This window comes from Zosterops lateralis, assembly GCF_965231275.1.
Source record: "Zosterops lateralis genome assembly, chromosome: 7".
Lineage (NCBI taxonomy): Eukaryota > Metazoa > Chordata > Aves > Passeriformes > Zosteropidae > Zosterops > Zosterops lateralis.
This window is the reverse complement of record NC_139767.1, coordinates 37,981,648-38,008,884: the sequence shown is the minus strand read 5'-3', so window position 1 is coordinate 38,008,884 and position 27,237 is coordinate 37,981,648. Positions and strand designations below refer to the sequence as shown.

The 27,237-nt window shown below is 49.4% G+C and overlaps 1 protein-coding gene across 1 annotated transcript in view; it reads right to left on the bottom strand.

Moving 5' to 3' along the window:
* Positions 1-26,955, bottom strand: part of GPD2 (glycerol-3-phosphate dehydrogenase 2) — a 47,836-nt gene extending 20,881 nt beyond the window's left edge. Inside the window, exons 1-6 of the mRNA XM_083865305.1 lie at positions 26,773-26,955; positions 17,114-17,221; positions 11,880-12,048; positions 9,953-10,077; positions 8,181-8,278; positions 7,121-7,284 (exon numbers count right to left, since the gene is read on the bottom strand). Of these exons, the coding sequence (XP_083721431.1) occupies positions 7,121-7,284; positions 8,181-8,278; positions 9,953-10,077; positions 11,880-12,048; positions 17,114-17,215 (658 nt within the window). The 5' untranslated portion in view covers positions 17,216-17,221; positions 26,773-26,955. The remainder of the gene's footprint in view (positions 1-7,120; positions 7,285-8,180; positions 8,279-9,952; positions 10,078-11,879; positions 12,049-17,113; positions 17,222-26,772) is intronic.
* Positions 26,956-27,237: the final 282 nt, after the last annotated feature.

Sequence of the window (27,237 nt, the reverse complement as noted above, 5' to 3'; positions counted from 1 at the left end):
ACGAAGTGCTTAATTGCACCAGCAGTTTTATTACAAGCATTAAGCAGGAGCCCAGGAGCTGCTGTGCATATGGGAAGGGTTAGACCCCAGACAGGCACGATGAATCAGCTGGAGTGACTCAAAATCATTCCAGATTTCTCTGAGTGAGAAGTTCAGCAAGTTCTCCTCCCCAAACACACACAGAGTAAGTTCAGGGGGAATGTCCCCTTGGACTCGTGAGTCACAAGTCAGCACCATGCTCTCAGACCTGAACTCTCCAGCTCTCTGAATCACACAAAACTGAAGTGGAATTTGCTGCAAACTCCCAGAGTTTCTAGGATAGGCAGCACTCATGGCCTTGCTGCTGTCCTGCTCCAGGGGAATGAGTTCTGACCTGGCTGCACCAGCTCCATCCCCCCCCAGCAGCACAGTGACAGCTCTCCTGGCTGTCCCTGCAGAGCCCCAGCCCTGCTGGGCCCTGTAAGGTGGGAAGGATCATGGACAACTAAATATGCACTGGAAATAACCACACCCCACATTTCAGCTCTTTAACTTTAACCAGCTTCTCTGGGCACTCTTTGCCAGGGAAGGATTTCTCCCTGATCTCCCACCTACCCCTGCCCTCTGCCCGTTTAAAGCCAATGCCCCTGTTTTACTATGACTTGTTCCAAATTCTGTACTTATAAACAAAGCAGTATGACAAGCAAGAGGCAGAAAACCCACAAAATATTTTTACAGAAGAAATCCCAGTATCCATCAAATGTCTGTCTGATCGAGCCTGCTGCCAAGTTACAGCACAGGAGCTAAAACTCCTACTGAAACTAAGATCCCAGAAAGCAAAAATAAGCCACGCTATCCACCACATCCAGTGACAGACAAAATTTGGAATTCTGGCTCTGTGTGTGACTGCTTTATAATTACGTTGTTTCCCACTTCTTTTGTATCAGCCTTCAACTTGTCACTACACTGTGACTGGCGTGTCAGTGGCAGGAAAAGCACCGTGTTAAAATGAAACTAAACATTGTCACTGTCAGTTTATGGAAACAGCACTGAAATGTCACTGTGAGCAGCCGTCACCGCGCCAGGCTGGTGTCACCACAGCTCACCGTGTCCCCAGTGCCACCAACGCCTTCCAGGGGGGAAAACCCCAGCGGGGCCGACTCCCATCAGGGCCATTGTGCTGGTTTGTGACTCCCAGCAAAGCAGGGATGGATGTGTCAGGCACTGTGTGCTGAGCTTGGCCAGCTGCTGCTGCTGCTGCTGCTGCTGCTGCTGCGGTGTCACCCAGGAGAGCCCAGCTGGGAACAGAGGGGTGCAGTGCCTGGAGTGCCAGGACAGCACTCTGGAGTGCCAGGCCAGCCTGGAGAGAGCAGCACTGCTCCCACAGACCACAGAACCCACAGCAGAGACCTTCCAGCACACCACAATCTCCCTATAACCGTGTCCCAAGTGCCACATCCAGATGCCCTTTGAACACTGCCAGGGATGGTGACCCCACCACAGACAATTTCTTACACTGCCTGGCCACTCTTTCAGTGAGAAGCTGTTCCTAACATCTGTCCTGATGCTCCCCTGCACAGCTTGAGGCTGTTTCCTCTGCTCCTGTCCTTGTTCCCTGGTGGCAGTGAGGTGTGCAGGGGTCCCGTTGTCCCCTTCCCAAGGACATGTCCCACAGGGAGCAGCACAGCTGGCACCCAGTGAGGCACTGCAGCTCCCCCAAAACACACCCCTGGCTCACAGCAGAGCCCCATCCCCTCCTCTGAAAGCCACGACACACCGGGGACCACTCTGATGTTTGTGCCACAACGAACAGCGTTTTGTTCAGGAATAACCTTAAATCTTTTAGGTAACGCGACCTGAAGAATTATTCCCCGTTCACTTCTTAAGGGACACAAACCCCCATCCTTTGCTTATACAAGCATTAAAAAAAAAAAAAAAAAAAAAAAAGAAAAGAGAGAGGCCCCGATTTCACTGGAATATTCATCATTTCCAACCTTAAACCCAGAGCGTACAAACAGACGAATCCAGCAAGTCAGAAAGCAAAGCCAATTTAATCTGTGGCTCCCCTGAGGTAAATGTAGTTCACAGTCCTGCCCCCACCCCAACCTCAGCCATAATCCCTGCTTCCTGGAGGTAAGAAAGCACTGGAGTGAGGAAAATTCTGCAGCGGGATATAATGATCCAAAATGACAGGGACAATAATGACAATGAATTTCATGTCTCCCAGTCATGAGCCGGGGATGCTTGACTGGGCTGACTCACACGATTAAATTGTTACAGGTACAGCAGGAGCCGCAGTTATCATCATCCGCTGCTTTTGGGAAGGCGCCCGGGGCGGCGGGCGGGCAGCGCCGGCTGTGGGAGCAAAGGGCTCCTCCCGCGGCTGTGCCTGCTCCTCTGACAGAGCCAAAGCTGGGTTAAACATGCAGCTGGTTCAGGCCAGTGATTTTATCCCTTCTGAAAATGATAAAAGCGCCCTGACGGGTAAAGCGCGGCTATAGCCGGGAACAGGGCAGGGCTGGATGACTCTGTGCCAGCACCAGCACAGGGAATGCTGCACTGCTGTCTTGGGCTCACCTGCAGGGTCCTGGGCTCCCTGCACTGTCCTGGGCTCACCTGCAGTGTCCTGGGCTCCCTGCACTGCCCTGGGCTCACCTGCACTGTCCTGGGCTCCCTGCACTGTCCTGGGCTCCCTGCACTGTTCTGCACTCACCTGCTCTCCTCTGGGCTCACCTGCACTGTCCTGGGCTCCCTGCACTGCACTGTCCTGGGCTCACCTGCACTGTCCTGGGCTCACCTGCACTGTCCTGGGCTCACCTGCACTGTCCTGGGCTCCCTGCACTCTCCTGGGCTCCCTGCACTGTCCTGGGCTCCCTGCACTCTCCTGGGCTCCCTGCACTCTCCTGGGCTCACCCGCACTCTCCTGGGCTCACCTGCACTGTCCTGGGGTCACCTGCACTGTCCTGGGCTCACCTGCACTGTCCTTGGCTCTCTGCACTGTCCTGGGCTCACATGCACTCTCCTGGGCTCCCTGCACTGTCCTGGGCTCCCTGCACTGTCCTGGGCTCCCTGCACTGTCCTGGGCTCCCTGCACTCACCTGGGCTCACCTGCACTGCACTGTCCTGGGCTCCCTGCAGTCGACTGGGCTCACCTACACTGCACTGTCCTGGGCTCTCTGCACTGTCCTGGGCTCCCTGCACTGTCCTGGGCTCCCTGCACTGTCCTGGGCTCCCTGCACTCTCCTGGGCTCACCTGCAGCCCAGCCTGCACTCCCTCCCCAGTCTCTGCATCCTGCAGGACTCCCAGGGCATCCCTGTGATCCAGAGCACACAGAAAACAACGGGATGTGAAGCACACAGGGAATATCTCCCAGCTACACCAGTGTGCCTGCAGGACTTCTCTCACCCACCCAGCCCCAGAATTCAAACACCAAGAAATATGAGTAGCTGTGTATTTAAATTCACCTGTGCAAAGTCTGTTCGGTGACAAACTGTCAGGGTTTTTATATCCAGGGAAGGAAAAACAGCCACAGAGTTGTCTGTAATATCCCCATTACAGCTCAACATCTCCAAATATCCATTTGTCAAACATGAATTATAAAGCTCTAACATTTCATAATTCAGGACACACTCAAATCCTAGGAAAAATAGCTACAAGAGCCCAAATAAAAAAAAACATTTATTCCATTTTTGACAGCTTAATGAATGCCCTACTCTTTTGCATTGATTTTTGTGTGTGTGTCTGTGTGTGCACGGGAAGGATTTCTCAGGGGGTTTGCTGTAAACAGGGAAAGCGAAATCCTCTGCCAAGGTCTCTTCTACTTTTAAATAACCCCCATATTAAAATATTTCAGCAGAGAATGTATGCAGAACTACTGAGAATGCAAAAAGCAAAAAACCAACTACTCACATCCAAGTAAACATCCTGGAGATTTGCAGAACAAGACATTAAACAATCCAATACCTTGATGTGGCAAGAGAGTCCTAGACACAGCATATGGTAATTTCTTCTTTCAGGAAATAACAGCAAATTCAGAAAGCACGGCCAGCAGAGCCCCAGAATCTTAAATTCAGGATAGATTCCAGAACACACATTTTCCTTACACACCTAAGGGCTCATCTTGCAAGGCAAAATATGTTAAAAAAGCCTGCAAGCAGCTAGAGACAGAAAAATAATGTATCATAAAGAAAAGCGTGCCACTTGGAATTGCTGAACACTTTACACTGACGCACTCTGGCCAGCTGGATCCCTGCTTTAATGCTTCTCCTAGTTCTTATCATAATGAACTCTATATAATTTAAATGGAGATTAATTCCTCCATTTAAAGTGCTTTAGAACAATCCTGCCCGAGATCCTGAGCTCAGCCCAGCCTCTCTCTCCCTGTGCCTCCTCTCCAGTTCTCCCACAGCCCCTAAGTGGATCTGACAGATCCCTGCTCAGATAGCAGCCGCCTTCTCCCCCCCAAAATGTTGCCTTTTTGCTATTCAGGAGTATCCTAATACCAACAAATGCTAAATGCAGTCTGACATGTCCCCCTAAGAAACAAACTTGTAAGTTGTGGCTTCAAAGCAAACCTTGAATAAATAGGACACGTTGTGTACACCCCGGCTAACATCCAACATATGCTTTGGCTTCCCGATGCTCAGGCAGAGCAAGAATAGCCTCTGGACAAGGCTGTGATTTGCTCTTGCTGGTACTCCCAACGTTCCTAATGTACCATTTTTCTGTGCCTGTATAAACAATTGGAGGGATGTAATGAAGACGACCCCGGCGCGGTTGGGAACACAAAGTCCCCATGAATTATGGATGGCTGGAGGTGCCAGGGGCCCCACCACGCTCCCTGCCCTGCACAGAGAGCAGGGGACACCCCTGGGCAGGGCCCTTAGCACACAGAAAATTCACTGAGATACCACGATTCCACCCCTGAACAGAGAGCAGAGGAACACCCCTGGGCAGGGCCTTTAGCACACAGAAAATTCACTGAGACACCACGATTCCAGCCCTGCACAGAGAGCAGGGGGACACCCCTGGGCAGGGCCTTTAGCACACAGAAAATTCACTGAGATACCATCCCCACTGCCCTGCACAGAGAGCAGGGGACAGCCCTGGGCAGAGCCCTTAGCACACAGAAAATTCACTGAGACACTGAACGTTTTTCCCTCTTCCCTTTGGTGGTGGGCACGGACAGCTGTGATCATTAACAGCTCTGTTTTCAACAATTACAGGGACAAGGAACAAAGGGAAGAGGAAACAGGATAAAACTGCATTTAACTGCACTTACAGTTAAGACACTCCAGCCTTAAAAGGCCAATTTATTCATTCTTTAGGGGAGAGAGAAGGGATGGACAGAGAAAAGAGATCACCTACTTCAAGACTTGTATTTTGCTTTGCCATTATTTAATCCTCTATTTTATGACTAATCCTTCTGAAAGGACTAAAACAACTTTAATTTCATCACCCTTTTCCCTACTTTCAGCTCCATCCCTTTTTCCCTTTGTGCTCCATCCCTCTGGATTTAGGGTGCCACAGAACATCATTAAAATTCCAGTACAGTAATTTACAAGACCTAAAGGGATCTTGCTGAAACGTTATGACTTAAAGCCCATTTCCCGTGGCCAGAACACAGGTTAATTGGTCAGGACAGAACAGTTCCTGTGCTCTGGGCCCAGGGGAGCCCCGCTGCTCCCCACCCCACAGCAGAGGCACCACAGAACTGAGAGTTCTGAGCTGGAACGTGGCTCAGAACTGAATTCACACTCTGCTTGGGCACTCATTTATTCTGCACTAGGTGCAGCCTCAAATGTGTAACACTCACATGTGTACTATCAACTCACACATTTCATCCCTGAGCCCTTCAAACCTATTTTATTCTTCAGGGAAACCGAGGTTTGGTGGAGAGCTTTTTAAATTTTAATTCCAAACAGCATTTCTTTACACTCAGCATAAAACAGGATAACTAGGCTGTGTCTTATAAAGAAAGCAAAATAAAGCAGGACAGACTTTTTTCTCCTTTTTTTTTTTTTTTTTTTCTATTTTACTCTTCCTTTCCAATATTGGGTTTGTTTCCCTCTGTTGGGATGGCACAAAACCTCCAGAGACATTTCTCAGCCTCTCAGATGCCACCAAAGCCCATGTGGCATCTTGATGCTGAATCTTCAGATTTACAGCACTGTTTAAAACAATTTTTCATGTAAGAAACATGAAGACCAATTTTAAGGCTATCCTGAAAGATGCATCTTTGGAATGCTGGAGTAGTAAATAGCCACGATGCAGCCAAATTATTTATTTAATCAGAAAAAACTTCACTAGATTATAAATAGATTTCAAGCTATAGTGCTCTTATGAGAAGTGTAATTACAGTTAAGAGAACCACTTCGTTCTTCTGGCAGGCTCCTGGGATCCCTTAAAACAAGCTAAGGAATAGCTCAGGATACAGAAAAATAAATCTGAATTCCTTCTCTGTGTGCTCTCTATGGCAGGTCCTGGTAGTGGGCACAAATCCACCACATAATCTCATAACCAATTTTGCTAATTTTGCTCTTATTTCCTCTAGATCTCAAAAATAAGATAAAATGCAGCTTCTATCAGTAGTAAAATCAAGTAAACACCAAGTCCATCCTTTAAATCCGACCCTCCTCCCAAACAAGGATCTGCACATACATATTCCCACACAAATATATGAATTTTTAATTGTTTTTCCACACTGCTCTGTCTGAGACACCTGCAATTAACAACAGAAGCTTTGGCCAGAAGCCTCATAAACCCCACTGGAGTCCAGTGTGTTTGCAGAGTCCTTCCCAGCCCTGAACCCCTTTGATGAGCTGATGAATTGTTCTAAATGCAGCTCTAAGAAGGGAAAAGAATTCCCTTTAAAACCCACCTTGTGTGAAGACCTTTCTGCTGCCAAAAGGTCAGAAACCACATCTCCACCAGAACACTTTCAACTGCTCTGCATCCACTAGCCAAGAAAAACCATTGCATTTTCTCCCACATCCAGGAAGTTGCTGTCGTGAAAACATAACTTATCTCCCAAATTAACAATTAAGAGGCAAGCTGAATCCTTCAAGCACAACCGGCAGGCTCACAGTGGTGTTTTAACCCCCAAACCAAGCCCTCTGAAGAGGCAGAGAGGCCACTCACCATCATAGTAGACGATGGCTCCCACCAGCCTGTCCCTGCGCAGCATGGGGAACAGCTCCAGGGCCCGGGCCTTGGTCAGGACATAGCTGCTCTTCAGGCACTGGCTGCCTGCCACCAGGTCATACATCTTGATCCCAACCCAGTAGTATGGCAGCTGCCACCACCTGAGGGGAAAACAGCACCCGGGAAGTGAAAAAAAAAAATAATAATCACAAATGAAACATTTAGAAGTGCGTGCACATGTTGTTATTGCAGCACACTGTGAGTTCTTACAGCAGCTCCACCTTGTACAGCATCACCAGCTTGTGGCAACAGGACAACGTAAATACTCCAGACTTGGGTGTTGTTGGCCACTGTTTTCAACTGAGCACGTTCAAGGGTTTATATGGTCTGAAATCAGGATCTAAACGGGGCTGCTGTGCCTCTGTGTGGGATACTGGAGCTGGGAGGATTCCCCCAGGCACAGTCTGAGGCCTCCTGCACAAACAGGGCCACAATAAATGCAGGCACCCACTGACCTACACAAGCTCCAGCTCTTACAAAGCCCTCCCACTAAGACAGGAATAATGAAAAGAGGAATGGTCTTAATAAAATTAAGTTCCTTCAGCAAAACTCCTCTGCTCTAGGTGGCCTGTAATTCCAGTGAGTAATTGCTCTTACAGACTGAAAATCTAAGCCAAAGCACTGAATGTCTTCCTGAGAGGAGGAGGAACCTGCTCTGTTCATACCCAACTGCCCTGAGCTCATATGGACAGAAGACCACCTTGCTGGGAACACTGGGAGGATGTGTGCTGAAGACAGGGGTGCACTGAGAGAACAGCAAACACATCCTGGGAATGAGGGCTCTTTCCAGCTGTCCCTCTTGGGGTGCTGGAAAGGCACTGAAGAGCTGCACCCCAGGATGTGCCCCCACAGCAGAGATTGCTGGCTAGGGCATGGGAGAATTTTGAATTTCTGCAGCCCAACAACTTCCCCTGGGAAAGCTTTAAGGAACTTCACCCAGGCCAGGGTTTGCTTGTGAGGAGCCAAGGAAAAGGAGAGAAGGCACAGCAGAGCTTACTTGTAGATGGGGAGCATGATGGGCAGCGGGGCCGAGAGGTGGGGGGCACTCTGCAGCAAGTGGGCACGCTCCTCCAGAGCCTCCTTCACCATCCTGTACTGCAAAACACCAGCCATGGTCAGTACCAGAGCATTCACCCTCCTCCAGAGCCTCCTTCACCATCCTGTACTGCAAAACACCAGCCATGGTCAGTACCAGAGCATTCACCCTCCTCCAGAGCCTCCTTCACCATCCTGTACTGCAAAACACCAGCCATGGTCAGTACCAGAGCATTCACCCTCCTCCAGAGCCTCCTTCACCATCCTGTACTGCAAAACACCAGCCATGGTCAGTGTCAGAGCACCCACCCTCCTCCAGAGCCTCCCTCACCATCCTGAACTCAAAACACCAGCCATGGTCAGTGTCAGAGCATTCACCCTCCCTCCTCCAGAGCCTCCCTCACCATCCTGTACTGCAAAACACCAGCCATGGTCAGTGTCAGAGCATTCACCCTCCTCCAGAACCTCCCTCACCATCCTGAACTGCAAAACATCAGCCAAAAATCAGCCACAGTCAGTGCCAAAACCACCCTCCATCCTCCAGAGCCTCCCTCACCATCCCGCACTGCAAAACACCAGCCATGGTGAGTGCCACACACCCAGCCTTGGCACCAGGGGAAACACTCAATACCAGACTTTATCAACACCTCACACCACTGTTACTGGGCTCCCAAAAGCACACTGCAATCTGCTGAGAAACCCAAAGGTTTGGGAAAAGGATCCCCAACAAAATGAAGTTTCAGTAGTTTCATCCTGGTGTTTTGGCAGCACAGTTGGGTAATTTTCCATGTGAACATAAAGCTCAAGGAGCCAGGCTGCCCTAACAAGGGGCAGGAGGGACAGGACCCACCCCACAGCCCCATGGCAATTCCCACAGCTCAACCCCATCCAAACTCCAGCTGCAAAGGCAGAAGGGTTCCCCTCCAAACCGATCAATGTGCATCATATGGAGCTGTTCTTTGGCAGAAAAGTGTGTTTCTATAGGTGGAGAACTGCAGGGTTTGGGTATTTCCCCCTGAAAAATCACCACTCCTGCAGCAGCATCACAACCACTAAAACACACTTTGAGAGGTTCCCATGGGAAGACAATATGATTCCTCAAAACAGGAATATCAGGCTTCCACCCACACAGGAATGCACAAAAGCATTTATACACTATCACTCATTTACCGTATTTTCTTTCCCCATGCCAAAATAAATCACTCATTTACCACCTTTTTTTTCCCTTATTCCAAAATAAGTCGCTCATTTACAATATTTTTCCCCCATTCCAGAATAAATCACTCATTTACCATCTTTTCTCTCCCCATTCCAGAACAGGACAGCCACTCACTTCCCTCAAATCATTATATTACCTATCTCATTTTATTTTATTTTATTTTATTTTACTTTATATTTATTTTATTTTATATATTTTATATTTTATTTTTTATGTTTTTTAAAATATTTTATTTTAATTTTATTTTATTTTATTTTATGCTCTTTTTATTCTGAGATCAGCCCTGTCTCTGCCCTCCTTTCCCAAAACCCCCAGCCTACCAGGCATGGCAATGACACTGCCCATCAAAACTCTGGAAAACTTCCCCAGAGAAGACACTTCCCATGCACAGTGGCTGTGGAATTCAACACTGGAATAATCCAGCACTGAAAAAGCTCAAAAGGAGACTCAGCTCTGAGTGGGACAGTGAAGTGTCTACCAGCAATTCTTGCTGAACAACCAGCACCAGAAATTACCTGCTCGAAATCCAAATTCATGATGGCCTTCTGGAGGTACCTCACTCCACCGTGGATCAATTTAGTGCTCCTGCTGCTGGTCCCCGATGAGAAATCATCTCTTTCTAGAAGGGCTGTTTTTAGTCCTGTGTTACCAGAAAACCAAATTAACTTCTTAAATTACACAATTTGTATGTAATTCATTAAAGACACTTCTCTAGGGTAGAGACAATCACAAGAAAAATTACTCTGTACATGGATAAATTTGTATTCAAAGTGTAGTGCACTGTCTATATTGTAATGAAAAATTTTAGCCTTCTTCCTGAGGGAAAAGTCTAAGCAGAACTTAAACAGCAGCACATTAAAAGCTGGATATTTCACAATGGAAAGGCATTACAGGGGCCGTGCTCCCCAAGGAAATGAGAGCTTGGATGCATGGCAGGAACAGAGGGGTTCCATGGACACTTTTAACCCTTTGCAGCAGACAGCTCCAAAGCTCTTCACTAACAATTTATGTGCCATTCCAGACAGGGAGACAACTGGCAGCTCTGCTGACTTGGAGTTTGCTTCAGAAGTGCCCAAAACCAGGGGAGGGCGTGGGGCACACTCAGAATTCTGACATGCACAGGAAATAGTCTGATCAGCCTTAATCACAGAATGCCTGGGGCTGGAAAGACCTCCAGGATCACTGAGTCCAACCACACCCCAGCCCCTCAATGTCCTTTTGCCATGAGGGACCCAGAACTGGACACAGCACTCGAGGGGCTCAGCAGTGCCAACAACAGCAGGGATTTTAACATCCACTGGTCTCCCAAAACTTTCCTGTCCTTAAAAAAATCTAATTATTACTGCTAACTTAGAAAGATCAGAGCAATTTATTTTTGTCGAATGTGACTGAAGATTAATGGACACAATCAGGAATAATTTGGTGAAGATTTATCAAACACACGAAAAGCAAAATTTGTTGTTAAGCGAAGCAAACACGATAAAAGAGCAAGTTCCATGAATGAACTGAAACGAGACACAAGTCATTAACCAAATGCCTGTGAATATTTCACACCTCAGAAACCTACTGCTATAACCAGTATATCCAAGAAAAGGATAAACAGAGATTAACTGTAATCATTTCTGTCTGCTTTACAGCTGCATTTGCTGCCAAAGCACAGCAGAGGCAGAAGTGAAGAGATCTTTGTCCTGTGTTATTAAATACAATAACCAAGCTGGAGTTTGGGCTCATCTCCCTGTGGTCAGACCCTACTGCTGTATCCATTTCATGTCACCACACCTTCTGGACAGGTGTTTTCCAGCTCAAACTGAAAGGCACTCCTGGGGTCAGGTTTAGCCTCTGTTTCTGTTTCATGTCCAGGTTAAAGAGCCTGAGAACTTCAGGGCTCTCTGCTCTGCCCAGTTCCCCAAAGGTGGGGCAGTGGGGCACAGATCTGCTGTGTGACCTCCTTCTGAGAGGTTCCCTAACCAGGAGAACCAATCCTCTGCCTGTCACTGTAGGACACAAAAGATGAAAGACTCCAAATATTTCAGAAGGCAACGAGCCTAGAAAAAGAAGGCTCTTTTTGTCTAATTCTGACTACCTTTTATAAGGTGTTCCCATACAGACTTAACATGGTTGGTGAATAGGAATGACACCTCTCTAATGCCATGGGTTAAACCAGAGAAACAGCAAAACACCTGGAGAAACAGCAAAAAATCTGAAGAAAGACTGTTTGGAGAAAGGAGAGGTGTTTGCCAGATTGATTTGAGAAGAAACTTTCTTGAGAATTTTTTCCTTGGGGAAAAAGTCAGCAGCTGCCAGCAGGCTGAAAATCTCTCAGCCCCAGAAATATCAAGCCCACGCTCTACCTGTGAGTACTTTAGAAAAGCCAATCTGAGGAGTCTGTTGCAGGGCAGGTACCCCAAGGAGGAGCCTGCAGGTGAAGCTGCAGGGTTTTACCTCTGGTGGCAGCGTCCAGGGCACAGCCACAGCCCGTGGCCCCTCCGCCGATGACCAGCACATCAAACTCCTCACCGCTCTGCAGGGCTGCAAGCTGCTGCTCTCTGCTGGGGAGATGCTCCTTCCTCACTGGGGCACCTTCCTCTGCCTCCACCTGCCCCAAGGCACCCTGCAAAGAGAGGACACAGCCCATGAGGCCCTGCCTTTTGGTACACATACGTATATGGGGGATAGACTTGACACGTAGGTCAAGCAGCAAAAGTTCTAATTTAATTTCTGACCCCATCTACTTATATACAGTTTGTACATAAGGCCAAGTATTGGCCAAAGGGTCACCACCTTATGAACATCATTGGTGAACATGACCCTCAATCACATTCCTCCTCCTAGAGAAGAAATATTTAAACACATAGATAAATTCTAAAAATACATATAGTTTATATGAAGCAGCGTGAGAATCATGCTGTAAAGACTCAAAGGCAAGAAAATTCAGGGTGACAATAGACTCTCCACAACACAGCCTTTTCTAGAACCAGGAAAGTAAACTCACTTATTCCCAGCCACTTCCCCCATTTTAACAATAATATTGTATTAAACATTGAGGAGCAAACAGTACTGAACCCATGAAGTGCTACCACACCTTTGCTTCACCTTGCCCACCTCAATGTAACACTGTGCTCAAGGGTATCAATTACTGTACCTGTATCAAATACTTCTAGGAACACTCAAATGTTATATATGGACACTTTATATGTTTAATAAATATTACAAAGGCAGCATTTTCATAAACAGACACACGGTTGGGCCCTTGACTTTCTACTAAGAAATTCAACACATCTCACACTATGGCATTAATCCAAGCTCAAGTCTGATGAGGTTCAGGAGTGATGTGATTGTCAAACGCAGAAAGAACACCAAAGAAATCTCAATTTCACCTCCTCTTTGAGAAGCTTATCTGCAACACAGTTTATGTCCTACAGCACCTTAAAACACAACTTTAAAGTGACAAAGCTTAACAATGTGGCAGTTTCCAGGCAGGTTCACGTTTTCCTGGCACGGCCCTGGGAGTCTCTTTGGGCTGATATTCCCAGAGCCAGTCCTGCTGTCTGTGCAGTGACTGTGGAGAGAAGGGCTGATGCTCAGTCACCAGCCAGGGACCATGGCTTGAGTGTGAAGGGTTTGAGCAATCTCTGAAGGCTCTCTGCTCTTAACAGCAACTTAAGCTGAATTCTAAACATTTCCAGACTTTCTTGAAAATTATAACCACTTTGAACACCAGAAAAACCTGTTTAACCCTCATTTAAGACCTAATTTAGGCCCAGTCTCCAGGCCAAATGGCAGACTTCACTACGCAGAATAGCTTCTGTCCAGATCTCCCTGACAGGAAAGAGCAGACTAATAAAAATTCAAGTGACAAACCACAGAAACTCCTTTCCAGCCAAGCACAAAAAAGCCTCAGTTCAGATTATATGGTGCATGCAGCCTAAATATTTTTGTTCAGAATTATTTGCTCATTCCTCAGTAGTATCATGATTTAAATGCATTAGTTCTGTGTCCCTCTCTCCACTACAGAGCTGAAAACAAAATCTAGTAACTAGTAGCCATGACTCAAGGAAGTGCATATTCCAAAGATAATTAATGATCAGGTTCATCCTGCAATCAGGGATGATATTGTCTATAACACAAGCAGCTCATGAAAATCACTTAGGACAGCAGCAGGCACTGTCACTGCACTGTGGTACAATCCAATCCATGGGGAAAGTCGGGCTGGAGACAGAGTCCTTCATTTCATACTGAGGATCTAACGAGTCCAGAGGAGCCACGGGGCTGCTCCAGGGCTGGAGCCCCTCTGGAGCCAGGATGGGAGAGCTGGGAATGTTCCCCTGGAGAAGGGAAGGCTCCAGGCAGAGCTGGGAATGTTCCCCTGGAGAAGGGAAGGCTCCAGGCAGAGCTGGGAATGTTCCCCTGGAGAAGGGAAGGCTCCAGGCAGAGCTCAGAGCCCCTGGCAGGGCCTGAAGGGGCTCCAGGAGAGCTGCAGAGGGACTGGGGACAAGAGAGAAAAATTAAGATGTAGAACAAACCCTGGCATGCCCACTGATTTTCTGAAGTGTGGTGACCCCTGTGGGATCAGCCCTGTCCCCCAGCCCAGTAGGGGATCCAGAGCTGCACTGAGCCCTCACCCAGCTGTGCCCAGCTCAGCCCTGGCTGGATTTGCTGCAGCAGAGCTCTGCTCATCACCCAGAGCTCACAGCCCTCAAACACAGCCCTCAAACACACAAAGCCCCCAAACACAGCCCTCAGCCTTAAAACCCATCCCTGAGCCCCTCAGGCACACACAGATCTGCAGGCACACAGGTCAGTCCTGATGAGCTCACTGTTGACACTCTAACGTGTGGCTGCTGGCAAAGATCACTGGCAGAGGGACAAGGTTTGGGCCCTTCAGAGAAATTCAGCTTCCACCTTATTCTCCTGGCCATGGAGTTGTGTCCATTCCCACATCCTCCTGCCTCCTGCCCTGCTCTCTCACCAGCCCTCTTGGCTCCAGCACTGCTGTAAAACTTTTATATCCCCAAAGTATAATAAAAACATAAAATAGAGTCCCAGAACGGTCTGGGTTGGAAGGGACCTTAAAGGCCACCCTGCCACTCCCAGGCAGCAGTGACGAGGAGGTAATTTGGAACACTAAGAACACCTTATCTCACATGTGTTTTGGCTGATCAAGCTCAGTGACATGTGCTCAACTTCCACGAGCTCTAGAGAAGGAAAATCCCCACCTCCAAATTTACCTGGCACTACATTTCCAGGGAAATTTCCAAGCATACTACTTAACTTCAGGAAAACAACAGAACACCAGAAAAGACAGATTTTGGAGTTCAAGAAATACTGGCATCAGGTGGGTTTGACTCCTCCACGTTTTGATTTGTTTTTAAAGCCATTATTTACAACAAATGGCTCCAAGCTGAGCCCAGAGCAGAGTCCCCAGCATCCAGCCCCTGCTATAGGCAGAGTGTGGAGATTAGGCCTGGAATATAAGCAGAGTGATTAGTACCAGGAATTGATATAGATATGATGCATCTTGCTGTCAATTAAATGGGGGAGTGAAGAAAAGCTGCACACAGGGATTCCATCTGCAGTAACGTGATTAGTTTGGCAGTGAACAAGTGTGTTTACTGAAATAAGCAATTGCTGTTTATATCTACAATTTCTCAGGCAAGAGTTCCCTGAATGGTTTTGATTACGCTCTTAGTGAGAGGAATTTAGTTTGGCAGTTTGAATTTAATCATCAAGTTATAAAGTGATCTAGTAATCCATAAGCCAATGCTCTTGTTAATTTGCTACTGTAAATCTCCAGGTAGGTTTGCAGAGTCAAATTCATCATCCTTTTTCATTTAAACAAAAAAAAATACAGTAATTAAAACTCCCCAAAGCAGACCCTGATGCATTATCATATTATCACACTACTGGATTCACCTTGCTGAGCAATTGCTACTGACCAACAATGCACTCAAGCACCAGGAACAGCAGGATTGGGACAGGACAGCAGAATCTCACAGCTCCAAACCAAATCACTGCCTTTCCCCTTAGTTATCATGAGAGGAGAGGAGAAGGAAAAGCCACCCGTGGTCTCCAGTTCAACCTGGCATGTCCAAGAACATCCCACCTCACACCTGGCACCAGCCTGCTTAGGTTGATGCAGTAAATAAAAGCCCAGAAAACCAGAATGCAGCAATTCAGGCAGGAAGCAGGAGGATTTGGTACTTCCAATACTCTGTCCCCATCAGTGCTGGTGAAACTCACTGTGCCACCTGGGCCATGAGTGTTTGAGGCCAAATCACAGAATTCCCAAATGGTTTGGGTTGGAAGGGACCTAAAGCTCATCCTGCCAAGGGCAGGGACACCTGTCACTGTCCCAGGCTGCTCCAAGCCCTGTCCAGCCTGGCCTGGGACACTGCCAGGGATGGGGCAGGAGTGGAATGATACCAGCTGTGAGGCTCCTTCCAATCCACACTGTTCTGGGATTCAATGATTCAACTTCAGTAGCATGACTGTGACCCCAAGTGTCAGCACAGAAAAATTATTTGGGATAAAAGCACAAGTGGTTTTGTCATTTTGACACCCTCATCATGCTCTGTAAAACCCAGGGGTTTAATCTGTGTCTGGAAGTTCAGAGTGGTCACCCATCCCCAGAAAAAGAAGAATTCCCTAAATTCTGGAATACTGCAGACAATATGCAACAAGTGAGTTCTCCAGGTGACTTTTCCCTTTCCAACTCCTCTTATTTAACACTCCTAAAAGCTGCAGCTGCCATTTTTGACAGTATAATGAAGCCAGGCTGTAAAACCCTGGGATAAAGACTCTGGAGAGAGCATTACCAGCTTGGAGCAAGGCAGGCAGCTCGATGGGGAGCTCACTTGAAATGCTGGGGTTTATTTTCTGCAACAGTATCTGAAGCCATAAGAATCCTGCCTTATCCACTTCCCAGCTTGGCTCCCCAGAAATGACTCATCTCATTCCCAGCTGCTCCTCCTTCTCCCCACAGAAACAGCCAGAAAAGGGATTTAAAGACAGTTGTGGATGTGGCACTTGGGGACACGGGTGGCCTTGGCAGTGTTGGGGGAATGGTTGGACTTGGAGTCTTGGAGGGATTTCCCAACCCAAACAAGTCCTTGGTGCAATGATCCAGAAGGGAGCCCAGAGCACAGAACCACTGCAGCCCTGCTGGGAGGAGCAGATATCCCAGGGAGTCTGTTCTCTCCAGCAGCAGGATCCAGCACCCAGACTGACATGGGAGTGTGCTGCACCTCCTTCTGTACTGCTGCTGCTTTACTGTGCCAGCCTCCCCCATCCATCACCCTTCCCTGCTGGGGACAGACTCTGGCCACGCCACCCTCACCTGGAGCACAGCCCTGCAGGGGCCAAAAGTCTGCCCTAGGACTGCCTTGGCACAGATCCTGTCCCCAGCCCAGGAACACAGCAGGAGCTACCACCAGCACTGTGCTGACGCTGGGATGTTCAGAGGTTGTGTTGGCGGTTTCACTTCCAGCTTCTAAGCTTGAAAACACTGTCCAGACAGGGCTTTTACTTCACCCAGGTCTTTCCACTCCTCCTGCAACTAAGTAAAGCCCCCAGTGGCACCCAAAGGTCATTTTTAAAAAACTATTTGTACAAGCCTGACATATGCTGTGACAGATTTTAAGTTTCTTATTTTATCAAAAATCATAATTAATACTTACGTGTTTGTTTCTATACTGAGAAAATTGAGAGAGGCCAAAAACTGTTGCTATGGCACCTCCTCCAATGAGAGCAGTTCCTTTCACTGCCTTCCGAAATGCCATCTTTTACTGGAAGAAAAGAAGATAAAAATTAATTGGCAGTTTTACCATGTCAGGATCTGGTACACACAGAATAGACCATTTGAAGAAACTAATGGCAATGTTGTGACAAGCTGAAATTTAGGGTGGCAATGTCTTAATTAGAGATTTTCACTGCAATATTAGTAACTTCTAAACAAAGTCTAGACAGAGGCGAGCCAGGGTGCTCTGGTGTTTGCTGAGAAAGCTGAAGGATGAAAGAGTGTTTAGATCAGAGTAGATACACACACCCCACAGTGACCCTGAGTGTGTGACAGGTACTGCCCATCCCATGGCAGAGGCAGCCTGGGAACAGCCTGTCCCCACTCACAGGGCCACCAAACCCTTATCCCAACACCACAGCAGGTCTGATCAGCTCCACAACATCTCCTTCAGCTCCCTGCCCATCCCATCCATTCTCTGCACCTTGCAGGGGCAGGAATTGCCCACGGCCCAGCCTGTCCTACCCCGGGGTGGTGGCGGTGCAGCAGGAGAAGCAGCAGCACAGACAGGGACAGGACTGCAGGCTCCAAAGCAGGGGGGCACTTCACCACCCGGCTCCAGAGGGTTTCCAACCAGCCCTATGTGGGTCAGGCAAATCCTTAATAGACCCAGCGTTCGGGTCCTGAATGACAAATGTGCACGGGACTGACCTGAATCTTAAGCAGGCACAGCCCACTCTGACTATCCCAGCCCGTGTTGGGGACAAGATCCATCCCATCTGGGGATCCTGCCAGCACCCCGCACACAGGGACACCCCTGGCCAGGCCACACAGCCCCCAGCAGTCCCCAGACAGCTGATTTAGCAGCGACAAAGCCCAGAGCAGAGGCAGACTGTGTGCAGCCCTGTGCCAATGCTGAGCACCAGTGCACTCCCCGGGCATGGGGAGCAGCCCTGGGCTGGAGCAGGGAGCCAGCTCCCCGTGCCAGGCTGGGCAGGAACGGCTCTGACACTTGTCAGGACACAAACACACACCAGGGCACTTCCCTGAACTGCTCCTGTACCTGCACACGAGCCCTGGTTCTGAGCATGCTGTGTGAGCTCAGCAGGAAGGCTGATGGCTGAAGCACAATCCCTGCTCAGAACCAGGGCTCCTGCAAGCACAGACAACACTCAGCCCTGCTTCTTGTCCCCAGGCTTGGACCTCTCCTGGGACTTCATTCTGGACACCAGGGACACACCTGCCAGAGTTACACCCTTCCCTTCCATGGAATTCCAGCACAAGGTCCACAAACACTGACTGAGAGGCTCAGTGATTGTCACCTACAGCAGCTTGTCACCCGGCCCCAGTCTCAGGGCAGATAGAGCTGTTGAAGTGACATTAGATGTGCCACAGGGCACAGCTTTCCCACTTTGATCATCTCTAACACCCAGAAAGGGACTCTGTGCCCCTGTGCAGGAGATTTCTGGCCCCAGGGCTCCTTGCCTGGCCCCGGGGCGTGCTGCATTAGCTCTCCTCAGAGCTGAGAGCCGATTACAGGCAATTCTCCCAGGAAAGAACTCTCCCAGGAGACCCGGCTGCTCAAATTGCCACATCAATCTCGCTCACCATCCCTAAGAGAAGCTCATTCGGGAGGGAAGGGAAAATAGGGCTTAGCATAAGCCACTCCAGCACCAAGCCAGACAGACATTCCAACCAGACGGTGCTTTTACACCTGGAACAGCTCAATTGCATCCCGGGAAACCAGAGCTGGCATCTGTGAGCTGTCAGTGGATGTGTTTGGAGGAGGCTGGGTGAGCTCAGGGCACTGCAGGTGGGCAGGGCTGTGCCAGGCTGCCCCGGGCTCTGCCAGGGCATGGCACATCTCCAGTTCTTCCCAAAAGGAACAGCACTGCCCCAAAATGGGACACGAGGGCTCCTCTGGAAAGGAGCACAGGCCTGACACTGCCCCGGCAGCCTCAGGGAAATGAGAGGCTCTGAATAGACTTGTTGGAGCCCTGGGCACTGAGAGCTCCAGACTCTCTGTGCTGACAGGACTGACCCCCAGCAAACACTGCACTGACCTGAGACCGTGGAAAAGGCTCCCAAAATTAAATGACAGAACTGAGATTATGGGTGTGTGGTTTGAATAGAAGTGTGTGATGTCACAGGGTGGAAAACTTAGCGTTTAAGGGTTTAGAATATAGTAATATAGATATAAAGCAAGGTGGAGGATTTAGGCAGAGGCTGAATCCTTCTTTTTCACCTTCTTCTCCATGGGTCTGGGTGGTGTTTTGTAATTGGGTAGAAAAATTTGCATTGTGGGCCAGGGGTGGTTGGTTATTGGGTTAAAATTAAAAATAATTTAGGTGTCATTTCTTAATTGGATAGTTTGTGCTTAAAAGGCCTTGTAGAGAGAGAGATGGGGCTCCATTTTTAGTTTGTTAACTAGAAGTGCTGTAGAACTCATAATCTGTGAGACTGTGATATAGATAAGGATGAATAAACATCTGAGTCCGAACAAGAAACATCGTCTTGAGCATTTAGTCCCAACCCTGGCAGAAAAGCAGATAAAACATGACCCAGACACTGGTGGGTTTTTGCCCCAGATGCCTGTGGAAGGCTGAGCCAGCTGCTGCCAGGGCAGGACAGAGCTGAGAGTAGATGAAAGGGAAAGGAAGGAATGAAGTACCTTTGTGGTTCCCACCAAGGCTGTGCCAGGGAAGAGCCCACACTTACAAACCCCTCCTCTCCTGTGAGCAGGTACTGAAACCTGCCTCTCTTCCAAGCTGAGATCAATAGCTTGTGACAGAAATGGAATTTTATTTTAATGAAAACTATAATAGCAAGTGGCATGAGAAGCACTTCAGTCAGAAACATGTCATCTTTCCATCACACAAATATTCTGAATCACCTTTAAAAGCGGCTCAGAGTGCTTTAGTGCTGTCAGTGCCACCTGACACTGTAAATCCGCATATTAAGCCTTACCCTTGATTTCAATAGAAGCCATAAATGGCACCTTTGGACCCTCACCTGGAGGGTGGGCTGAGGTCCCTGACAGGCTCCAGAACAAGCTGTGGCAGGAGCAGGAGCCCTTGGCTGGCATGAGAAGAGCCAGGAGCTTGTCACAAGGAGCAGCCACTGCACAGAGTCATCTGCCCAAGGAGTTCAATAACCCCAGGGAACAGTTCCCAGCAACAGCTGAGCTCTGCTAAAGATTCAGAGGGACATCAGCTCAAACTGCTGTTAGAGGATTTGTGATAAGAAGAAACAGGCTTTAAACTTGAAAGGACACAAAGGGGCGGGGAGAGCAGTCCACATAAAATGGAAAGTACACAAAAGATTTATCAGCACAAGTTCCTGCTTTCATTTTCCAAAAGTTAACACAAACCCCAGTTATAGTGGGAACTCCTGGGTGCATTCCTAAACCAGCAGCTCTGTCACATCCTCTTGCACTACAGCAACTTCCAGATCCCACTGCAGACCCAGGCTGGTGATGAGCTCCCTCCCCATCTCAGGGAGGTCCCCAGGGATCAGACTCTGCACAAGCTGTGTCACAGCTGAGGGCTCCACTTCAGCAATTAATGCACTCCTCACACTGTGTCCAACACCTCGGGTTTGGTTTAATTCTGCTGAGCTCTCTAGAATCTTCTAGGAAGAAAGTCACTATAGAAGTGCTGGACACAGGGTGTCTTTGCTTTCAACCCCATGCTTCAAACCCCAAAACCTACAAGGCACCACTTCCAGCCTGGTTTTTAGAGAAGGGATTTCAACACCCGTCCTCAGCAGATGCTTCTGCGTCCCACATGACAAACCAGTGCCACCCACAGCCCTGCCCAGGCTGGCACAGCTCCTGGCAGCCACTTCCCTCCCTTATTTCCCGTAATGCCCGGCCCAGCCAGCTGCCAGAGCACTGCCTGGATGTCACTGGGAGTTGCGTAACCCACTCCCACCCCAGGCAGCAGGAGGCTGAAAGGGAAGTGCCCCCATCGCCCACGTTTCTCTGCTCAGGTACTTTGTAATTACAAAGATACGGGGCTGGATCTGAGCAACCCATGGCCAAAGCTGGGGGCAAGAAGGACAGGAATGAAGGAAGGGGAATGGTGGGGAGCTGAGCCCCAGAGCCATGAGCTAGAGGGTGAAGCAGGATGAGAATTCCAGCAGAAGTGCTGGGACAGATGGATGGAGGCTGCAGAGCCGAGCAGCTCTGCCATCAGACACGGCTCCCAGACGCAGAACCCGGGGAGCTGGGAGGAGAAACCCAATCTGTGCTGTTGTACATCCCTGAGCCTTACGGGGCCATTACCATGGAATCCGGGCGCTTCGCATTCCACTGCAAACCAACACATCTAATAAAGTGAGTCACCCAACGCGGGGCTTAAAAATAGAAAACTTATAATCATCTCCACTACAGTTTGCATAACTCGCCGGTGGCGCAGGAGCATTGTCTAATTCCTTCCTTCCCAAAGCTCCTCAGGTGAGTCTGGGATGATGACAGGGGCAGACTGGTGTCCCTCCAGGCTGGGCTCAGCCCTGCACTGCTCCTGCCCCTCCAAAGAGCTGCAGTCCCACCCTCAGCCCCCTCTAACCACCTCTCATCCCTCTCCCAGGACTATTTACAGGGTGACCACGGTGACAGCAGCAGCAAGGCCACGGCTGAGTTCTGACTGGGGGTACTTTCAGCCTTTAAAGCTGTACTGGTCTGCTACAGGCAGTTTCAGGGTGTGGCAGTGCAGGAAGTGGCCGACTAACAGGAAAAAGGGGATGTAACCAGAAAATAGCCCAATTAACGCCCTCTTAACCAGGTCATGTAGCGAGCTGCCTCTGGTGCGCTTTGAGAGGCCGGGAGTGGTTCCTGTTACACGGGATGTCAGCCCAGCATCACTGAAGGAGCTGCAAGGGAACTGATGGAAGGTTAAACCAAGGCAAGGTGGAGATGCTTCCCCTGCAAGGCAGGTCTGGTGAGGAACACACCCCAGGGAAGGGCTCCAGAGGGTCCCGACACGGCTGGCACAGCACATCCACCCTCCAGAGCTCCCCCATGGTCACTCCGGGATCTCAAACACAAGTCAGGGCATGGAAATTAAAGTTCATTATCCAAGACCACCCCTCCGACCAAGCACAGGAACATAACCTGTGATATCCAGCCAGCTTACAGAGTCACCCCGCAGATGTGTGAGGTCCTGCACACAGAATTTAAACTCCCAAACCCCCAGGCCACCCTGTGCCGGTAAGTGGAAGCCAAGCAGCACTTTACCATATGGGAAAAGTCCTTCCCACGCTCCATCACAGGCAACCAGCTCGGCTCCCATGCCCAAAAGTGGTTGTGGCACTTGTCAGGCACAAAAATAAAGGAGAAACAAAGCAGAAAATAGGTATCCTATCCTCATCCCTCCTCTTAGTCCTACTGCCTGCAAGTACTTCTTCATCTGCCTTCTGTACCCAGACACCAAGATATTCCCACCCTGCTCTAGATGACAGAACAGCTGCTGTAAACTCTGTCCCGCAAGGAACAAACGCTTTTGGCTCCTCTCTCGAGTGTCTGCATTTTATCCTAACCACTCCTTATTCTTCTGCTTCCTGACCCTCCCACTTACAGCTGATGAGGGGAAAAGTCCGATGTGTAAATCCCCCGTGGAATTTCAATAGCAATAGTCTTGCCAGGGCCAGCAGCGTGTTTGGGAATGAGGCAACACTGCAGATAGGGATGGCTGCAGTCACACAGCCCAAGAACTGTATCTGAGGACCAACAGGAATATAAAAACCCACCAATGTCAACAGGTATTTTGAGCTGTCCTAGCGTACAAACGTCACAATATATTTATCAAGCTGTAGATGAAAGTATTTCAATTCCCTCCTGGAAGGAGTGAGAAGCCTGGTCTCCAGCCTGATCACTGACTAATGTGTGCAGGATGATTTCCAGACATTTGTGTTCTTGTGCCAATGTCGCTTCAACTTAAACTTTTCAAACAGTCACTCTTGCCTTTCTCTGTTGGTGGGGGTTAAATCAGCCATCAACCACACACACAATACAATGACTGTAAGCCAATTACTGTCACTAAAATGAAACGCTCTTGTCAGATACAGTTAATTTATAGCTGTTTCCTTTTTTTTTTTTTTAATATTCTTCATTCCTCTCGTTTTTAATGCGGATATTTGAATAGACAGTCTGCCAGTTCAGCTTGATCCCAATGCTGGCACTTTATCCATGCCTTCCCTTCCACTCCTTCCTTCTAGTCAAAGACTCAAGGAGCAGGGAACAGAAAACAAGGTGTTTTGCTTTTTACAAGACTGGACATATACCTGCACACACAAACGGGAACCTACTCAAAAAATAGCGACAAATTGAGTGAATACTTAGGTGTGGCAAGGAAGTAGGCTAGTTTTAGATCCTGGGATACAGATTGAGACCTGATAGCACATGCAAAACTAACCCTGGAGGAGGGGCCTGCCTCCAGAATCACCCTGAAATCAGAATCAATGCGTCATTTGAGAAGCTTTGCCAAGCAAATAAAACCAAGCCAGGCCAAGACTTTGGACTCCATCCACAGGACCTGGTTGTGATTCGGGGTGAGCTCACCTGGAAACCCCTGGAGACAGAGCTACACGCTCACTCAGGAACCTGGCCCAGAAAAAGCCATTTAGGGATATGGAAGGTTTCCAAAATCAATACTGTGATGTTGTGGAAGAGGTCTGATTACAAACTGTATGTTCGTTACGTAATAAAAGCTGTTTCCTAAAGTGGAGCTTTTTGGAAGACACAGGCTGCATCTACATTACCGAGGGCTAATTAGTGGAACTGTAGAGCTCAACAGCTGCTGCCGCTGCAAACAGCTCTGTGGTCCCTGTGCTCTGCAGGGTTCACCCCAAGGGGCTCCTGTCTGAGCCACAAACACCCACGGAGCAGTGGAAGTGCAGGAATCCTTCTTTCCTTCAAGGGTGATCTTCCACTTCTGTCCCACTTGCTTCAGCTCTCTCTTCCCACCCTTTAATTTTTATTTCACAGAATCCCCAGAAACACCGAGGTTGGAAAAGCCCTCCAAGATCGTGGAGTCCCAGCCCAGAGCTCTGAGTGTCACCTCCAGGAATTCCTGGGACACTCCAGGGATGGGCACTCCAAACCTCCCTGGGCACTTCCAAGGCCTGAGCTCCCTTTCCATGGGGAAATTCCTGCTGCTGCCCACCCTGAGCTCCCCTGGCCCGGCCTGAGGCCATTCCCTCTCCTCCTGTCCCTGTTCCCTGGAGCAGAGCCCAGCCTGTTCTGTTTTCCACCCTGGCCGTGGTGTCCCATCCCCTGAGCACTGCCAGTGGGTCACAGGTGGTGGCAGGACAGGGGTCAGCACTCTCGTGCTCACACCCACTGCAGGAGCACACACACCCACCATGACACAGCTAATTCCTGCAAAAATGAACGTTCCAACTGCAGCCAGGAGGCCAAGAACATCCAGTGGTTGGTTAATCTGTACAGCCAGGCTGGCAGAGCCTGGGGCTGAGGGGACACAGCCCACAAAAAGGCAAAGTAACTCCCCAGGTCCCACTTTTTGCCAGCACACAAACAAGCACCAGCACAAGGAAGATATTGCTCAACTGAGCCAGCTGCTTGGAAATGCCAAGCCCTGTTTTGAAACCATCCACTGCGAGTGGAAGGTGAAAGTCACAACTGGAAACTGACAGGAGAAAACGCGTATTGCTATCAAATATTTGCCAAAGCCTGCAGAGACTGGTGTGGAGACAAAGCTGTAGGAGCTGTCCTTTGGAAAAGTCCTCTGCACTGACCACATCCTGCCAGCCTCCTAAATTCCTGCTGGGGACACTCAGCAGGTAGAAATGGATCTCCAGGGAAAATACTACACAGTGCAGCAAGGTCTAGTTCACAGAGTTGTTATTATCACTGTGCTCCTGGGCACACACATAATTAAGCACAACAAAATATAAATCCATATATATACAACCAAAGTAATGCTGCGAATGACAAGGGGTGTGAATCATTTTTTTAGGCACCACTTGTGTCTCAAAAACTTACATCTCAAAACTTCCATCCAACTTCAGACTAAGTAAACTGCTACTTGCCTGGTGTCAAAATGAATAATATTCTGGTTATTGCTATTGAAGGGGCAGTAATGGACTTTGCTTTACATATTAACACAGAAAGATCCTGAAATATCAGACCAAGTCTTTACGGGCTACTCAGTCACTGCCCATCACTGAAAATTCCTGAAGAATTGTAATCATGAATAACTGAGGAAAAGGGTGGAAAGGAGCAGGGCAGAGAAGAAAATGCCTTTGGAAGGGAGGAGAGCCCCTGCTCCCAGCAGCAGGTGGAAGGAGCTGCAGACCTGCACTACCTGTTCACAGCAACACAAGAGGAAGTCAAGTGGGGATTAAACCTGGCTGGGTTTGAAGCCAAGCTCTCCACACACACATTTACACCTTTTCCTGTAGAATCAGGCCTACAACCATTTACTGACTGCCTCACAGAGGTAAGGACTCTGAGGAGTTTAGGACACACAGCAATGGTCCCAGGAGGACGTTCAGGGGAAGTAATAACTTACTTTCATTTTACAAAGTTCACTGTAACTACAGCCGTGCTATTTTTTACCAAGAATTCAGGAGGGTTTGTTTGTTTGTTTGTTTTGGGGTTTTTTTGGGGGTTTTTTTGATAATGGGAAATAATATTTCTATCAGCTCCATCCAAGAAAAAAAAAATAAATATATATATAGTTAATGAGCTCTGCAGGTTCCTTATTGATTATCTATAGGCACAGAGTCCTGGACAGGGAGACACTGGGGCTGGACCTGTTGTTGTGGGACATTCTCAGGGAGCACAGGGATGGCCAGCACACGGGACAGCTGCTGCCAGGGGCTCTGCACTGTAAAACTGCCACACTCTCCTCTTTTTTAGTCCTTTTTCTTTTTTTTTTTTTTTTTTCCCATCCAAATTTTAAGCAATCAGTTACTGTTTGCTTAAATCAAAATCCAAAAGCTGAAATAAACCAGAGGGAAGGAGGCTGAGAGTGCTTGGTAGTGAAAGCTGCTGTGTAAGATCATAGAATCATGGACTGGTTTAGGTTGGGAAGGACCTTATAACACATCTCATCCCACTCCTGTCATGGGCAGGGACTGTCCCTGTCCCATTTCCACTGTCCCAGGTGCTCCAAACCCCAATGTCCAGCCTGGCCTGGGACACTGCCAGGGACCAGCTGCTCTGGGAATTCCATTCCAGGGCCTGCCCATCCTCACAGGGAAGGATTTCTTCCTTCCCAATATCCCCATCTCCCCGTGCTGCTGTTGAGCCTTACAAGATAAAATGAACGATAAAATCCCAGAACGGCTGGGGCGGGCAGAGACCCTGAGGATGCTCCAGTGCCATGGCAGGGACAGCATCTCCTGTCCCGGGCTGTGCAATCCCCCGTGTCCCGCCTGGCCTGGCGCCTCTCAGAGCTGCAGCTCCTTCCCCGGGCACCGGGTAAGGAGTGGAGGGGAGGCAGCAGGATGTGTTCCATCCACGTTTAGAATAAAAACACAACCGCGGTGTTCATGGCGCGTGTCCGGCCGGCCCCGCTCCCGCTCCCCATCCCCTCCCGGCCCCAAACCCTGTTCCCAAACCCGGCCCTGACTCACTGATCACCGCTCACTGATCACCGCTCACCGCCTCCCCGCGGTCCCGCGTCCCTCTGCGGGCGCTGCCGGCCGCCGCCGCCGGGAAAAGAGGCCGGGGCGGCTCCGTCCCTGCCCGCCCTCTCCGCCCGCAGCCGCCAGCCCGGCTCCCCCGAGCTCCGCCTCGGAGGCGGCCGCTCCCTCCCCGCCCCGCTCCGCTCCGCTCCGCTCTGCCCGCCCGGGGCCCGGCCCGGGCTGTGGGGAGGGCCCGGCAAGGCCTCCGCGTCCCCGGCCTGGCCTGGCGGGGTCCCCGCTCGTGGAGGGCCCTGCCCGGGGCTGTGGCCGCCTTTCCCCGGGGCTGTGCCCATGGCGGTACCAGTGGAAGTACCGGGGGCCTCCGCATCCCCGGCCTCGCCTGGCTGGGTCCCCGCTCTGGCCGCCTTTCCCCGGGGCTGTGCCCGTGGTGGTACCAGGGCCCTCCTCATCCCG